Source organism: Camelina sativa, chromosome 1 (assembly GCF_030686135.1).
Source record: "Camelina sativa cultivar CO46 ecotype springtype chromosome 1, ASM3068613v1".
In the NCBI taxonomy this organism is placed as follows: Eukaryota; Viridiplantae; Streptophyta; class Magnoliopsida; order Brassicales; family Brassicaceae; genus Camelina; species Camelina sativa.
In genome coordinates, this window is record NC_141880.1 from 4,602,547 (window position 1) to 4,619,128 (window position 16,582).

General features: G+C 37.3%; 3 protein-coding genes across 9 annotated transcripts; 2 read left to right on the forward strand and 1 right to left on the reverse strand.

Annotated features, from left to right (window-relative positions):
- The first annotated feature begins 221 nt into the window (after positions 1-221).
- Positions 222-2,563, forward strand: LOC104775918 (uncharacterized). 3 transcript variants are annotated; one of them, XM_087451302.1, is made up of 3 exons: positions 253-319; positions 430-461; positions 791-2,563. In XM_087451302.1, the coding sequence occupies exon 3, from the start codon at positions 796-798 to the stop codon at positions 2,290-2,292; it is 1,497 nt and encodes a 498-aa protein (XP_087307428.1). In that variant the 5' UTR covers positions 253-319; positions 430-461; positions 791-795; the 3' UTR covers positions 2,293-2,563. The 3 variants fall into 3 exon arrangements, with proteins under 3 accessions (XP_010498187.2, XP_010498194.2, XP_087307428.1); XM_010499885.2 differs by lacking the exon at positions 430-461 and having other exon boundaries at positions 222-319; XM_010499892.2 differs by lacking the exon at positions 430-461 and having other exon boundaries at positions 228-315.
- Positions 2,564-3,590: 1,027 nt separating this feature from the next.
- On the forward strand, positions 3,591-5,868 carry LOC104775938 (amino acid transporter ANT1). The gene is made up of 3 exons (XM_087493285.1): positions 3,591-4,268; positions 4,357-5,004; positions 5,204-5,868. Exons 1-3 carry the CDS (start codon positions 4,023-4,025, stop codon positions 5,609-5,611), a joined length of 1,302 nt encoding a protein of 433 aa, XP_087349411.1. The 5' UTR covers positions 3,591-4,022; the 3' UTR covers positions 5,612-5,868.
- A 162-nt stretch (positions 5,869-6,030) lies between these two features.
- On the reverse strand, positions 6,031-15,391 carry LOC104775949 (ubiquitin C-terminal hydrolase 13). 5 transcript variants are annotated; one of them, XR_015585252.1, is made up of 34 exons: positions 14,861-15,391; positions 14,474-14,540; positions 14,149-14,299; positions 13,893-14,050; positions 13,369-13,634; positions 13,054-13,272; positions 12,859-12,967; positions 12,633-12,748; positions 12,248-12,346; positions 12,052-12,161; positions 11,695-11,769; positions 11,251-11,329; positions 11,020-11,166; positions 10,854-10,934; positions 10,623-10,742; positions 10,223-10,345; positions 9,938-10,015; positions 9,729-9,817; positions 9,427-9,535; positions 9,269-9,337; positions 9,077-9,184; positions 8,838-8,893; positions 8,590-8,767; positions 8,404-8,505; positions 8,249-8,320; positions 8,012-8,077; positions 7,793-7,858; positions 7,302-7,385; positions 7,081-7,197; positions 6,886-6,960; positions 6,717-6,803; positions 6,466-6,641; positions 6,279-6,349; positions 6,031-6,184 (listed from the first exon to the last, which is right to left on the reverse strand). XR_015585252.1 is itself a non-coding variant. In XM_087493179.1 (32 exons), exons 1-32 carry the CDS (start codon positions 14,888-14,890, stop codon positions 6,600-6,602), a joined length of 3,348 nt encoding a protein of 1,115 aa, XP_087349305.1. In that variant the 5' UTR covers positions 14,891-15,391; the 3' UTR covers positions 6,403-6,599. The 5 variants fall into 5 exon arrangements, 2 of the variants coding, with proteins under 2 accessions (XP_087349305.1, XP_087349354.1); XR_015585271.1 differs by having other exon boundaries at positions 14,474-14,537; positions 14,861-15,102; XM_087493179.1 differs by lacking the exons at positions 6,031-6,184; positions 6,279-6,349 and having other exon boundaries at positions 6,403-6,641.
- Between the last annotated feature and the right edge of the window lie 1,191 nt (positions 15,392-16,582).

Consider the following 16,582-nt stretch of genomic DNA (forward strand, 5'->3'; position numbering starts at 1 on the left):
AAAGGCTTTTTAAATTAGCCTTTAAATATCAAAATGCGTATTTTTAATATTTCTCTAATTTCTTACCCCTTCTGTTTAATAAAGATTGATGTTTTGTAAATTTTGAAAAATAATCATTGAAAATATTTAAAATTATGAATTATTATTGGTTTAAAATTAAATAATATATGTTTAGCCAAACAAACAAAATATTTAAACTGTAATTAGTAATAGTTAAGGACAAGGTAGTCAATATTGGGATTGTGTATACCTTTAGAGTTAGCTCCGGTCGGAGAGAGAGAGAGAGTCAGCATCATCGTCACTCACTCGCAGAGGGTAGGTAAGACTCGTTGACATTTGTCCCTTGAAGCTTTTAGCACCCTCTTCTGTTCCGAAATGTTTCCGGTCTCTCAATTTCTCTATCTGCTAACAAAAGATTTTGTATTCTAGGGTTTGTTTATTCCTCGTCGCTCATTTACTGGGTTAGTCTTTTGTTTCGATTGTAATTTCTTAAAAATCACTTTCATAAAATTGTGCTACTGTTACTCTGATTCATACGAAGAGTCCAAGTTCTGAAATTGGTTTACTTCACTACAAAATTGTTCTTCTGTTTGCTTCGATTCTTCGAAAATGGGGTTTAACACAGTGATGGGTTTTACACAAAATTGGTTTCTTCTTATTGTGATTGTGTCTTTCGAAGCATACTTCTCTAATTCTCTATGCGTTCTTCCTTGTGATAGCAAATGTGTACTTCTGTGATTGAAACTTGGTTTGCCTTTTTTTTAGCTCAATGTTGTTTTGATAATCTCAGGTCTGATGATGGCAAGGCTAAGGCCGAGACAGTTGGAACCGAGCAAGACTGGTCCTTTCAAGTTTGGTTTTGATGGAGAAGAAGAAGAAGACGGTTGGGTCTTTGTCAAAAAGCAGAGAATCATCATTGTCTTGCCTTCTCTTCCTCCTCCTGTAGATTTCACTTTGGATAAACCTGCATTAACTTTTCAGTTAGAATCTGAGTTAAGAGACAGCGTTGAGGATGCGCAAGAGAGTACTTGTGATAAAACTGTGGTGCCTGAAGACTGTACTTTCGACAAGCCTGAAACTTCGGTTTCACAAGCTGAGTTAAGAGACGTTATTGCAGATATGCACGAAACTAGTCCTGTTCACACTCTGGTACCTGCTCTTCCTTTACCTGAACAATTCATTCTGCAGAAGCCTGAAGCTTCTCAATCACAAGTTGAGTTAAGAAACTGTGTTGCAGAGATCCACAAAATTACTCCTCTTCACACAGTGCTGTCTTCTTCTCTTCCGGTAACTGAACGCTTCACGTTACAGAAGCCTGCTACATCTCAGTTACAAGTTGAGAAAAGAGATGTTAATGCGGATACGCAGAAAACTACTACGCCTCTTCAAACAGTGATGCCTTCTCTTCCATTACCTGAACAATTCGTTTTGCAGAAGCCTGCAACTTCTCAATCACAAGTGGATACACACGAAACTGCTCTTGTTCACACAATACTTCCTTCTCTTCCTGTACCTGGACAGTGCACTTTGCAGCACAAGCCTGAAACTTCTAAATCACAAGCTGAGTCAAGAACGGAGACACGCAGAGCTACTCTTGTTCACACTGTGATACCTTCTCTTCCTGTAACTGAACCTGCAACATCTCAATCACAAGCTGAGATAAGAGAACAGACGCGGAAAGCTACTTTCTTCCACACGGTGGTACCTTCCCTTCCTGTAATTGAACATTGCACTTTGCAGAAGAATGCGGCTTCGCAGCCACAAACTGAGCTGAGAGACCTGGTTGCGGTTACTCACGAAACTACTCATGCTCACGCCGTGGAATCTGAGACCTGTCCTGATTTCACCTCAGTTGACAAACCAGAGATAGTTATTGGTCGCAATGTCACAACCAGGAAAGCTTCAGCTCCAAGAAGATCACTGCAAGATTGTAGAAAGAATCCGGATAGAAGAATGGAGATTCACAGGAGCCGTGCGGGCCACAAGCCCATAAGGTTTCCTAGAGTGATGTGCAGCTCAGTAGTAATGGATAATGAGAAGCTGAGAGTGTTGAATCTGGAGAAGAAGGTTGAGAAAGCAGGCGGAATGAACCAATGGGTTGGATCTATAGGATTGGGAAGAGAGTTTGAGAGGATGTTGAGAGAGCAGAGGATGAATAAGTTTCAGATGGCGAATTTGACAATGGAGAAGCTTAAGCAGATGGGTGCTTTAGCCGTTGGGCCAAGAAGAAAGCTTATACATGCGATTTGTTGTGTCTATCACCCACATTGTCTCCGTGCGTCCTTTAACTGAGAACAATCTAGCAAAGTTTAGCCATTAATGTGGGGGCAATAATACTTATTAGATACGTTGACTGATGCTCTATTACTATCTTTTGGTAATCGATAGTCTTTTTGGACCATAGACCAGAGCAAGGTAAAACTAGTCTCTTACCTCTTGTTGATGGTGAGATTCGAACGCTGGTTCTGTTCATGCTTCTCCCTAAAGCTCTCCTAAGATCAACCTGTAAATTTACGAAACACCAGGTTGATGTTCAATTTAACGAGATAAGTGTTTATTGTAAGGTTCATCTTCGTTTTCCTCGTATTCTTACATGGTGAAGTGTAGTATCCGGTTTGACCGGTATAGAATCTAATTTACACGGTTTACACATAACCGGATACATATAGTCTTATACAATTGCTTAGAGCCTTAGACACAAGGTGGTAAAACACTCAACCCTGGTTATCCGAAGAATTCGGACATTTCTAAATCTAACCTTTTGTTTAAATCCAATTTAAAGCTTAAGACGTAACTTCTTCACTAAGATGTATTAACGAGTCAAAAATCAAAGCCTATAAATGATGATTAGTAAAAGGCAAGAGGTCAAATGAGGTGGGACAAATTGGAGAAATACTGACGTGTAATCTCACATGTTGAATGCGACAATGTCACTGTTTGATGTGATAATGTATATCGCGCCTATTTGTATTGTGACAATTGAGGAGAACCTGTTCTATTTCTAGTATGAGCGTTTGCACATGCAATATAATATTCCCATGATGCGATATAGTTTAGTTTACAAGATCCATTAACTATAAAATACAATAAATTACAAGAATCTTGTACCATATACAAGTATTTTACTATATATTAAGTTCTTCACAAACGCGTACGCAAAATTTATTTATAGCTGACTTCTGACATTTATTAGTTGTTAAGTTATAACTTGAGAGTTGTTTAACACAACGGTATTTTCTTCTTTAAAGTAAAGTAGAACACAAAACAGTCAAAACTTCATATGCGACAATATATATGTACAATCTTCTCTACAAAATAATTGACAATTTCACAATATGTGATAGAGTATTAATGTATAACAACAAACTCTTATCAATATTAACAGTACGTGAATTATATTGTTTCGTGGTATAAAATAGTTAAACTTTGATTCCCCAACTGGAGGCTAAAAAATTAATCTCGATTTGAATTTAAGAATTCAGAAAGCTTATCCTAGTTGAAGTTATTAAGTACACACCACACAAACATGTAATTTGGGGTTCGAGAGAGAATTATACTATAACTAGACATATCTAATCTTCAGTTGTTGCAGACACGTCAAAACTTTGCATAATTTTTTTCCCCTTATATATAATCATTATTTTTTTTTAGATCTAACTACCAATTATTATGATGTCAGAAAACTGAATTTTATAAAAGAACAGACAAATCAGTGGATATTTTTTAAAATTTCTCTCCATCTTCCTTTTACTTATATTATCTATCACCTCTGGCTTCCAAATTGCACAGATCTATCTATCTCATCGACGGAGCGCGTGGTACATACGTGCCAGATGTAAGGATGCTGTGGTGCCACGTCAGATCGAGAAATCAATCTTTGGGCGGGTGCTCACTGTCACCTATAAAAATGGCGGCGGCAATGTTTCTTACGTCTCCAATGTTATCGAGAAAAATATCTTTGCAAAAAAAAAAAAAAAAAAAAAAAAAGGAAAATAAATAAAAAACGAGAGTAAATCTCGGCGATGGCGATCAAAGACCTGACGGCGGCGAACGGTGATCCATCTCTTCCTCTGATAAATTCTCCGCCGTCAGAAACAACCGGCGGCGACAGAACCTCTGCTCTTCAAACGCTCGGAAACATTATCGTCTCCATCGTCGGTACAGGCGTCCTTGGCCTCCCATACGCATTCCGTATCGCCGGTTGGTTCGCCGGATCTCTCGGGGTCATCATCGTCGGATTCGCCACCTATTACTGCATGCTCCTCCTCGTTAGCTCCCTTTCTATCTTTTTTTTTTCTCCCCCAAAATCCTTAAATCTCAACAACGTAAATCTAATTTGGATTGTTTCGATTGCAGATTCAGTGCAGAGACAAGCTAGAATCGGAAGAAGGAGAAGAAGAATCGAAAACATATGGTGATTTAGGTTTCAAATGTATGGGAACAAAAGGTCGATACTTAACCGAGTTCCTCATTTTCACCGCTCAATGTGGTGGATCAGTAGCGTATCTAGTCTTCATAGGTCGAAACTTGTCTTCTATATTCACTTCGTATGGGTTGAGTATGGTTTCTTTCATCTTGGTCCTGGTTCCAATCGAAGTTGGATTGTCCTGGATCACTTCTTTATCGGCTCTCTCTCCTTTCAGTATCTTTGCTGATATATGCAACATCATAGCGATGTGTTTCGTTGTGAAAGAGAACGTGGAGATGGTGGTTGAAGGAGACTTCTCGTTTAGTGACAGAACTGCTATTTCGTCTACCATTGGTGGTTTACCTTTTGCTGGAGGAGTTGCCGTGTTCTGTTTTGAAGGTTTTGCAATGACTTTGGCTTTAGAAAGTTCTATGAAGGATAGAGAAGCTTTCCCTAAGTTGTTAGCTAAAGTGCTTGCTGGGATTACGTTTGTCTATGTGTTGTTCGGTTTTTGTGGTTATATGGCTTATGGTGATCAAACAAAGGATATCATCACACTTAACCTCCCTAATAATTGGTCTGCCATTGCTGTCCAGGTATAAAACTGCTTAATGTGAACTCGCATTTCTTTTATGATTATAGATTCATATGCTCTGTTCTTGCTTATGATTTTCCCTTTGAATAGATTTGTGTTGAAGCTTGTGTATCCTTTGAAAAATATGTTTTGGCATCTTGGTGTTTGTTGATCATGTAAGCTGATAAAACACGTTTTTCTGTTTTGTTTGGTTTAACCAGATTGGGTTATGTGTGGGATTGACGTTTACATTTCCGATCATGGTACATCCGCTTAACGAGATCATAGAGCAGAAACTGAAGAGGATAGATTGCCTTCAACGGAAGCATCATCATGGGTACAGCAACGAAACAGGTTCAGTCTCAAAATATGCAATTTTTGTGACGAGGACACTTTTGGTGGTAGGACTTGCAGCAATCGCGAGTTTAGTCCCAGGGTTTGGTACATTTGCATCTCTTGTTGGAAGTACTTTGTGTGCACTCATATCGTTTGTGTTGCCCGCTTCTTATCACCTCACGCTGCTTGGTCCTTCACTAAATGTATGGGGCAAATCCGTCGATGTATTCATCGTGATTTGCGGATTGCTCTTTGCTGTATATGGTACGTACAACACAATCGTCGGAGTGTGAAAAGAGAAAGGAAGCGATCTTGTGTAAAGCAACCAATACAACTACGTACAAGAAGTTTGGTAAAACAAACAAGAAAATGCATAGATCTTTTACATGAATCTGAAATAGAAATATATGGCGAGAAAAGTGAGATTGTTTGTATGATCATTTAATGGTGTCAGGAAAAGTCGTGACCACTTGTTTAATTTGACAAGCTTCGTTTGTTCTATTTAAATACTACTACAACGTGGCTAGGTTATAGATCCATTTTCTCTGGATATGTGTGTCTTAACAAAGTAGTCGGAACCATACTCTTATAAAAAAAAAACACATTAAATAGTAGTAATTCGAATATTATTAATAAAAGAAATCATTAATGCTATAAAATAATTGGAATATTGTTTTGATTATATATTGTGTTTCATCTCGGGAGGGTTTGATTTGTACACGTTTGTGAATTACTCATTTGCTACGTATTACAGTAAAGACTGTAAAGTGTAAGCTTGAAACTACAATTTAAAATTCTTGTACATGGAGAGATATTACGCAAGAGTAAGGTTTGATTTGTCACGTACAAGGACATGAGTCTGAAACCTATCCCAAGATTACGGTAAGGTTGGAAGGAGGAAATAAGAGAGAAATAAACAGCGAAAAGAGTAGAATATTTTGAAAATATTAAAAACTATACCTCGAATACAATATCCTAATTGAGAACCAAAAAAGCCAACGCCCTCTCAAATCCAAGAACGGGGCCTTTGTCTTCAAAATGGGAATTTTGCAGAGAGAAAAGGGAGAGAGAGAGAGAGAGAGAGTGTCAGCCAATACCATATTAACACCAACTGAGTAGTTTCGGAAGCAAAATAGATCACACTTACTAATGTCAGAGCCAAAATCAAAACCCTTTCCTGAAAGATATATATTCATTTTGGTTATCAAATCTAAATTGAGACTCTACACATCCTATCCTCGCACCAAAACCACCCTTGAGATTCCTCGCCATGTCTCTCCCCTAATTGTATATTTTCACCGGCTTCTCATATGCGTGTCGGTTCTACAACAAGAGCATTCAAACAGATGTTAGACTTAAGGGAGATGGATTCTTAGAAAACGAGCGAGAGCTTCTTACCTGATTTGCAGCATAAGCCCTTTTAGGAGCATTATCAATGTGCTCCAACCCAAGATACTGCTCCCACGCACCGTACACATCTCTTCTCTGTTAGTCATTTTTAGTATCCGAAAATGAAGAGTTAGATCCCGAATTTATTTTTGAACAGAACTAAAAATAAAAGTCTTACCTGAAAGCGATTGTACACGACATCTGTGTCCTGCAAGTAATCGGGTCGTCCCATTGAAAAAGATGCAAACTTCCACTGAATAACACAAGACAAAAAAAAAATTAACAATGATCTTACTCCGCCACCAATAATAACAATTAATAAACTTATTGACATTTTTTAGCTGTTACCAAATCAGACAAAAGTCATGCATACCTTGGCAAAGTCCTCATCAGGGACATGAAGTTTCTTTTGGATACGGGTCTTGACTTCTTCTAAAGTTTCACCTTCATGGATTACCAAAAAGAAGGGCTCGCCGAAATTTTGTACTTGCTGCAAAAGAAAAAATGGTTAACAAAGTTTTCAAAACCTCCGATCCAAAACACTGGACCCCTCATATAGCTTTTCAAGTAATTAAGAGTGATATGGACTACCACCTGATTTTGTCCGGGCTCTTTAGAAAAATGATATACATGGATTAACCGATCATTGGGACCAATATTCTTCTCTTCGTCAGGTATCTGAGATTTCACACGATAGCAAAAGAAGAAACTCAGCATCTTTTGAGTCATTAACCAGCAAAAACTTGCATTTACATTTTACTAATGTAGCTCAAATGCAACTATTCATCTCAAGCATTCAAATAACCTGCACAAACTAGTTACAATGCAGATGACGTTCCTCTCAAGCAATTATAGCAATTATCAATCCAAACAACCTATGCCTCCAAAACAGCGAATGCAGTAAAATGTACCACATCATTTTAATTTTGCAAGTTTGAAACTAAAAAAGAGACGGGCAAAAAGTTCCAAGAAACTAAAATCTACTTCCATCGGAGAAACAAGAGATAAGTCAGTTAACAAAATACAATAAAAAGCTTGGACGATTACAGAACTAAAGCGAAAGAAGGTGAGGAAGAGAGATATACCTCCTCTGCCCGTAAAGTCCAGTACTGGTCATTGATGTTCTCAATTCTTTCAGTAGATGGAAAGATCTGCAACGCGCACCCGAACAAATTGGATCAAAAATTTGCTAAGTTCGAGAAGATTGCAAAGTACATCACACGAGATGTGGTACAGTCTACAAGCCATAATCTTAAAATAGTTAAGTTAACTACAATGTAAAAGACAAGAAGTTAGCCTGTTACCTTGTAGATCTTGTGGAAAAAGACCTCAAGTAACCTCAGTTCTGCATCTTGATGCGAAAGTTCCACCTGATGCACAAGTGTAGATTATATTTAAACTATGAAATAGATTAAACCACAAAGTATAGAGCAGAATCCATTAAAAGACAAGCACTTTATAAGGACAAAACACAGCTCAATATGTGGCCAATTAGCAGAGATGCATGCAATGATCTAATAAAAAATTGTAACTATATTGACCTTTGTTTTAAGTTCATTAATAACATCTCCAACAGTACTCTGCTTAGGTAGTCTGATATTGTGAATTACCACCTGCAATTTTAAGAGTTTTAAGGACTGAAATACAATAGCATGTGTAGAGACCTACAAATCACAAATAAAAGTTCAACCCATACTTCATCCTTTGTGGCGCTATGGAAAGCAACTTTTAAAGTCTTAAGACCTTGCAATTCTGGAAGAGGAATGTCCAGAACTTCATAATACAAAATGTCAGACGTCTGAAAAAGAAGAAGAGTCATAAGCAATTCAGCATTGGAATCGAAAAAAACATATGTAAGTTCACTCAAACCAACGTCAATCACCTGATTATAGTGAGCTAACATATCTGAAAGATGATCTACTCCACGGTATTTGATTGGCTGAGGCTTGGGTTGCTGGGAGTAGCAATTGTGAGATGTAAGCCTAAGTTTCGATGCATCATCAAGGCCAAGCTTCTCAGCCACTCTTTCGACAACATCATCATAAGTGTGCAGCTTTGACCTGAAAGTAGAAGCATTACGAATTCCAATACTGGAATAAATGACACAAAGTTGTCCATAGAGGTACTTACAACTCCAGAATAAACTCGTCTTCTTTCGGTTTTTCCAGTGTACGAAAACGCACCAGCTACGAAATAACAAACCACATAAGTTAGTTACCACCAAAACTTGCCAACAACTATTAGTAGTTTCCAAGGAATTGATAAAAAGACGCTAATCATCACAGTTTGATAACAAGAAGCTATAACAGTTGGAGCTCTACTGTTAGAGCCCATTTCAAGATTGACATCAGTGCCCAGGTTAATTATACCTCTCGATTCTGTACATACTCCAAAAATGATGGCACATCTGGGTATAGACATTCACTCTCCTGGATACTAAGAGGTTTCTGATAGCAAATGATATCTCCATCTTCAATCTATACGCCAGAAACCCATTTCAATGAATAGGACAAACTATGAAACATCACTTGACACATTTGATACAATGAGATTAACATTACTTGGCACAGTCTGAAAGAAGTCTTCTTATCTAGATGTTCGCACATTACACAAGGTTCAAACTTTATTTCCTGAAAATGGGAAGAAAACCAATTAAAATGAAATGTTTCATGGCCATAAGTATGATGAAAAGGTAGAGCTAAAAGGCACCAGCCTCAACCTCAAAAAGTTCTATTTCCTCATCAGGGGCAAAGCCAGCCATTTTATTCAGTTGCCCTACTATATCCATGGGCTTACTTGAACTTTTCACCATGAGCCTGCCAACATATCTACAACATACGGACAAAGTGATGTAAGAATGATGAAAGTTGCAAACAAGAAACAGGGAAAAAGTGACAAATTCTCCATTAAAAAGAAAATGGAAGAAAGAAATAGTGCCTTTAGGATGAGAATATACGGGAGTATACCACCTTTTGTTTGAACAGACGTCAAAAGTGAAAAAGTGGTGGGTACTAGAATTACCTTAGTACTGCGTTCACAGGGTCATAGAGCTTAAAGAAAAGAAGAATATCTTCATGAGATTTTTCTGGGGGAGAAATAGGAAGGTCATCCTGGATAATTTTAATTTAAGAATTAGTACGACTTAATTTCTTCCCTTTGACCAATTGGTTTCAGATTTTCATTCAATGAATAGGCCACAACAATTAAACTTTGCAGCAGTGTAGTATTACCGGTCCGCGCTCTATTTCCAAAAACAGCTTCAGTTCAGCATTGTTTGCCTTGTTAGATGCCTCTCTTATTTGTCCAACCTACAATAACATCTTAAAAATTAATTACTCCTAATATAAAAAACATGTGTGTTGTACATTTTTAAAGTCTAGAAAAGGAATAATACCAAATGAAAGACGCAAACCATAGGCATGAAAGCAATTATAAAAAACAAAGTATAGCTTATAAAAAACAAAGTATAGCTTATAAAAAACAAAGTATAGCTTATAAAAACAAAGTATAGCTACCGTCTGTAATTCTTCATTAGGTAACAAGGGACGATTGGGACGATAAGTATGGTTTTGACGCTTTGCCCAGATCCAGAACCGCTGTTGTTGAACCGGGACACCAAACTCTTTGGCTACCTCTTCCTACATGAGGACAAATTTTAAACAATGTTAAGTACACAAGACACTAAGAAACTTGCAACCAATGAATAATTCCAACGAAGACAGCATCTTATAAAAACCCTTAAACAAACTAGATTCCAAACGAAAGCAGATATTCTTCTCATCAGAATCCTGATCACTATTCCTCTCCTTCAAGATAGATTCAGGTTACCAAGAAAGAAGCTTCTTCACAAACCCCATCTCTTGCTGCAATAAATTGCATTTGTCTGGAAACACATAGGAATATACAGGCATGTACCTTAAACTGTTGAAAGGGGGTTTGTTTCTGGATTCTAAAACTCCGAACTTTTTCATGATCAACAAGATCAAAATAAATATTCTTTCCAATTTGCTCAGCAATGTCATCATCTCTTGCGACCTTTATAATAGTTAAAATGCATTAGTAAGATCAAAAATTCAAACCTATACCAGCAATAGGTAATTACGTCTGTGTTCACTTTCAGACCCAAATATAATAGAAGTAGAAAACCTTGATTGTCGTGAAAAGGTGAGCTTGAGCCTTGTATTTTCTTTTATCTTCCTTTTCTTCTTGTTCTTTTTTCAGCCTCACCTGTCAGAAAATAAAGAACTGATTCAGGCAAAACAAAGATAGGTAAACAGGTAAACAGGAAAAAGCGTGTAAATGAATTTCTTACCCGCAAATGTTCCGCAATGTCTTTTTCATCAACGTTGCAGATTATTTTATCCTTGTCACTTTCCCGAATATAAACAAGCATGTACGCATTCGAGTATTTTGTGAATTTGAAAGGTGGATTATTGAAACCAGGATTATTCTGCGGTAACTGAAGCGACACAAAATTTGAAAGTACATAAAATGAGAAAAATAAGAACAAAGCAAGAAGAGAAACCTAGGAAGAGAGTGTTACCTCTTCTTCACCACCATATTGCTCTTCCAGTGCCCTTTTCACATCTTCCTTCGTTACCCGTTCATCATCAAATTTATACCTGAGAGAATTAAGTTTAGATAGTCTAAAAGTAAAGCAATGAAAAAATTTGTTCATTATTGTCATCTAAACAGACACCAGAAGCCACAGAAAGACTTATTTCAGTAGATAATTTGGGAGAAATGGGAAGCAAAAAATAAACTATAAAGATCACTTATACAGTGAATCTTAATTGCGAAACTAATAACAGTAAATCCACGTTTGGATATATGGATAGAAGAGCCATTAGAAATACGATAACATTTTCCAGTTTCATAAGAAATGACTCGGGCCTTGCTAGCCTAAATGATGAGGAAACTAGTTAAAGTAACTTAAATTACAAAATACAAAACTTGTTTTAACATGAAAGAGTTGAAGGATGTGTACCACTGATCAGAAAGTGTTGGCCTAATAAAAGCATAATAATGCCCTCCATGCACTCCTCCACTATGAACCAAGACACTGCATAAAAAAATGAGCAGCAAACTGTTCAAGCAAGCCCACAAGGAACAACAAGATCTTACTACAACATAATTCAGCTTGTATTTCACTATCACAGAAGGAAGATGAACTGTCGATCTTTCAAGGAAAACCTAAGCTACGGCAACAGATTCCTGAGAAGAGGAACCTAGCCTTATAATCAATAGAACTATATACTTCAGGAAAAATCCCACCACTATATAGTCCTGCTTGAATCTACTGTAACTCAAATTATAAAAGTAGAGATACAATAACAATATATACCTGTGGAGGGTGTAGAGATTGCGGACACTCTTGTCTGCATCAGGGGATAAATATTTTCCATTCTCTCTATCGAGATCCAGTTGAAGAGGAAACTCATACCGATCATTGATCTGTAAACAAAGACGTCAGCCTCAAAGCAAGTCTAAACACAGTCGGCACTACATGCTTTTGGGTAACTGGAATTTCAGACACTAACCTTCACCATTGTGTCCCGCATAAAATCGTATTCAAACCTCTTGAGCTGAAGTTGAAGAACTGGTGGAAAGTCTATAAATAGAACACCTTTTTTTGCATCCTGAAAAAAAAATAAAAAATCATTCCAATATAAGATAAGTTCACAGTAACAATGACAGTTAGTCAAATACAACTTTATCAGCTGCTTTAAAAAATACTAAGTAAAAAAGCTTTTCAAATTTCCTAATTTATCTTGCTTGGTAGCATTCACACACATTATGAACCCCTACACCAAATAATATGCAGATAATGATAGACTAGATTGACTTGCATAGGACCAACATAGGGACATTGACACTTCTCAACATCCACAATAACCAATTAAAGAAAGATAGACGACAGCCTACCTGCAAATCATGTCCTTCTGCATGGTATTTGTTATCTCCTTCAAGTCGTTCAACTTCAACATACTTGTCAAAAGAAGCATATACATCTTTGCAGCCCTTAACATCAAGCTGGAGGTCTAACACAAGTCAAAGTACACAGCTGTACAGTTAGTTTGATATAAATATATCAGCTTCAATAATATAAGACAACTGAAGATACGTTACGTTACTGTTTAAAAGTACATACCATAGAATGATTCTTTTCGAGTAGATTTGTAATCTACATTAATGCACTCAATGTAATTCATGTGGTGACCCTCAAATAGCTTTTGTATTGTTCCCTCCACAACAGTTCCCTTGAAAAAGGCAAAAAAAAAAATAAGTAAAACATAAAATACCAACTAGGAATGGAAGAAAGGTTGGGCTGAAGAAGAAAATTTACCTTCATCTTGTCCTCGAGCTTTTCACATAGAACTCGGTTGAGTTCCTGGACATCATGTTGCATGAAAGAATCATATGTATCCCAACCAAACGACTTTGTCAGCTCCTTTGTCGCTACACTGGTGTCATTATACTGAAGCTTGTAAAACAAACTTTGGAGCGCCAATGGGATACTAGCGGTCGGTGCATCATTTTCAGTCGTTGGCATGTGATACACAGCCTACAAACATGGGTGCATTATTCAGATGTCTTTATATAGAATTAAGCGAACTCACGATTAAGCAAATTAAAAAAGAAAACAAGACGTGCATCAAACCTTTCTGAAGTAAGGTATGTGGTATAATGTCTGCAGGAGAGAATTCATGTAACAGGTAGCACCTTGGTTTTTAAGTCCAACAAAACCAGTCTCTTTTTTTGAGTCATATGACCAGTAATCAAGAACTTTACGCACAGCAACTTCAGCTTCAATCAGAACAGTGTCATTCACTATATATCCTCGAGTGGGATCATAGAGCTCGCTGAGAGGCATGAATGATGTAAACCCCCAATCGCTTTCTCTTGCGTTGAATTGATGTTGCGTCTCTGCAACACGCAAAAGAAAGTAGTCAGAACAGCAGGTTGACCAGAAAACAAGTAAAGAAGTTATTGGCTCTTAAGAAATTCAAAAAATTGAATGAAAATCATCATGTTCAATTCAGTTTTCAGGTAGCTTGACTGCATTCCAAGGTCGACAATGTACTCCTCTTATAAATCCAAATTATCACTCCAAGAAATAAACATCTTCCAGGAAATTCACATTTATGCATGCATTCAGATAACGAAATCTATAAACTAAGATACCTTTTCTGATGGAATATCTGCTGTGAACTTGATTCACTACAGCCAGACTGAACTGTGAATATCTGCTCCACCCGTACGGCAAACTAGACGCGTCAGCAACATCCAAGTACATGGACAAATGGTCGACATTGTTTCCTTTGGGAAAAATCAATATACGCCTGCAAGAAAAAAGAAAATCAGCTCACATGAACCAATGAAATGCACATCAGGAAATCAATTGCAAAGAAAAAAAGTATCAAAAAGTCTATGTCATTACCATTTATAGCCTCCAACAACAAATACTTCAGAGTACTGCTTCCTGGTATTGAGCCTAGTGAACATAGGGAGCGTCCACGTGAATTTCAGACTTGGAGGATCCTCGGCTGGCGGATTCTCCACAGTGGTAGCAGCAGTCTCAGTTTGGGCAACTAAAAATGCATCAACAACTGTTAAGAAATCCACAAACCAAAAATAGACAAAACCCTAGAGCACAGTGAAAACATCAATTCTACACTCCAGCACAATCCACTAGTAATACATCATCTACACCAAAAGAATCAGGGTATAACACAGACGAAAGTAGCAGAAGCAGAAACTTTTACCTTCCATAGGCTGAGGTCCCTCGACCAAATCCGGATTCGGTACAAGCATTTCCTCGTCTTCCTGCTGCTGTCAAAATCGTAAGACGACAAATCAGACTTCCGACTAATAGAAACCCTAATTTCCCAACCCCGTGATCAGAACGTCAAACGGAAACCGCAATCACCCAAAAAAAACACGGTAATCTCCCGATGATTCTATCTCTTTCGAAATACAGAGAAACAAACAAAATCTAAGAAAACAAAACCTTAACGGATCAGTCAAACGAAGAGAGTAAAAAAATCCGAAGCAGAAGAAGGTAGAAAACGCGTAAAAAAAAAAAACCCCACGAAGACGACATCAAATTGACACAAAACACAAAAAAAAAAACAAGGCTAATCGGAGATTACATCAAGCGGCGGCGGAGTCATCATAGTCATTGCTCCGAGGGCGATTCACGGATGGATCGAGAAGTAGAGAAGAGAGCGTAGAGCAGAGAGATGGGACAAGACGAAGGAGTGAGGGAAGAAATAGAGAGAACTTGGCAGAGGGACGGGGAGAGATCAATCGCTCTCAATTTCTTCTTACTCTTTCTCGCTTTTCGATATGGCTAATTACGATATTTTTACTAAACTTAAGGGTTTGTATTGTAATTCCAATTACTATTGGGATTCAGATTTATATGTTCCCCTGAGGGCTCGTCTGAGAAGCGTGACAGGCTAATGAGAAAGCGACAGGTGCATGTTAATACCAATTAAACCTCTCCACGTGTCTTGAACGTGACTGTGACCGTCACGGTGTTTGGAGGTCTTCGGTGAATTTTTGGGCTTTGGACGGAAAACTATCATAAGAACTATCATATCTAGTTAGATAGAGCCCGAACTTTAACCACGATCTACATATACCCAGAAAAAAGTTTCAAACGTATGTCCCCACAGATCAAAATTTCAAAATCTAAATCTCCCCGAAATAGTATTACAAGATTTAAATTCCCACAAACTATGGTTTTAATCGGTTTATTATGTACCAAATAAATCTTAACCAACTAAAACAATAATAAACCAAAAATAAACCAATTTTAACCCAAATTACAATTAATTAACTACAAAACCAAACCAATTTTCTCGAAAAAACCAATCCTCTCGACAACAACCAATCTTCTCTTTTCCTTATCACCTTCTTCCTCACCTAAAGTCAGTTTTGAATAAAAGAACAGTCAACTATGCCAAATCAAAAATCATCATAGACCTCCAAGCCCAGTTGTGATTAATACCACATGTAATGGAAACGAGAATACTAATGATCTATGAACATCACCGAAATCGGAGATCTGATGACGGAACTGACGGTTATTAAACAGATCTGAGATTTCAAATCTGAGAGCATCATCGAGTTTTGTAATCAGAGATTGAAGACGGATAAGGCAAAGCTTGTAATGCTTGGTGATTTCATCGTACTCGAGAATGAGTCTCGCTTGACTAAGACGATGCTCTGTGGTTGTATATACGCGAGCTAGCGGAGAAAATTGAGATATACAGCGACATTAAGCTTGAGACGAACTCTACTTGTTGTTTGTTGTTGAAGCTATTCCCAGAGATTGGTGATAACGGAGGAGGCAGCGATTAAATTCAGCGCCGTTACGCATGCTAGATCTTTGCTTCTACAAATTTATAACTTCACACCCTCTAAAATCTAAAGTATTCTTAATTTACCCCACTACTTTTATTTTAATCTTAAGTATTTATTTTACTTTTAATTTGTTTTATTTTGGTTTGTTTTCGAAAATAGATAGTTTGGCCTCGGTTTAGAGCTTAAACCGATATAACCCAGATACATGGAGATTTAGATTTTGAATTTTTGATCTGTGGGGACATACGTTTGGAACTTTTTTCTGGGGGATATCTAGATCGTGGTCAAATTTCGGACTCTATCTAGCTAGATATGATAGTTCTTATGGGGAAATAGCTCGTTTTCCCGCTTTTGGACCTTCAAGTTTGTTTTGAATTTTCTTCTCTATTATTATTATGCTAAGGGTTTATAAATAGGGTTAATGGAAATGCAAGTTTCATAAGTATATTTTAGGAAATATCATTAAGGAAATTAATGCTTAGATTTTGTTATATACTATTTCC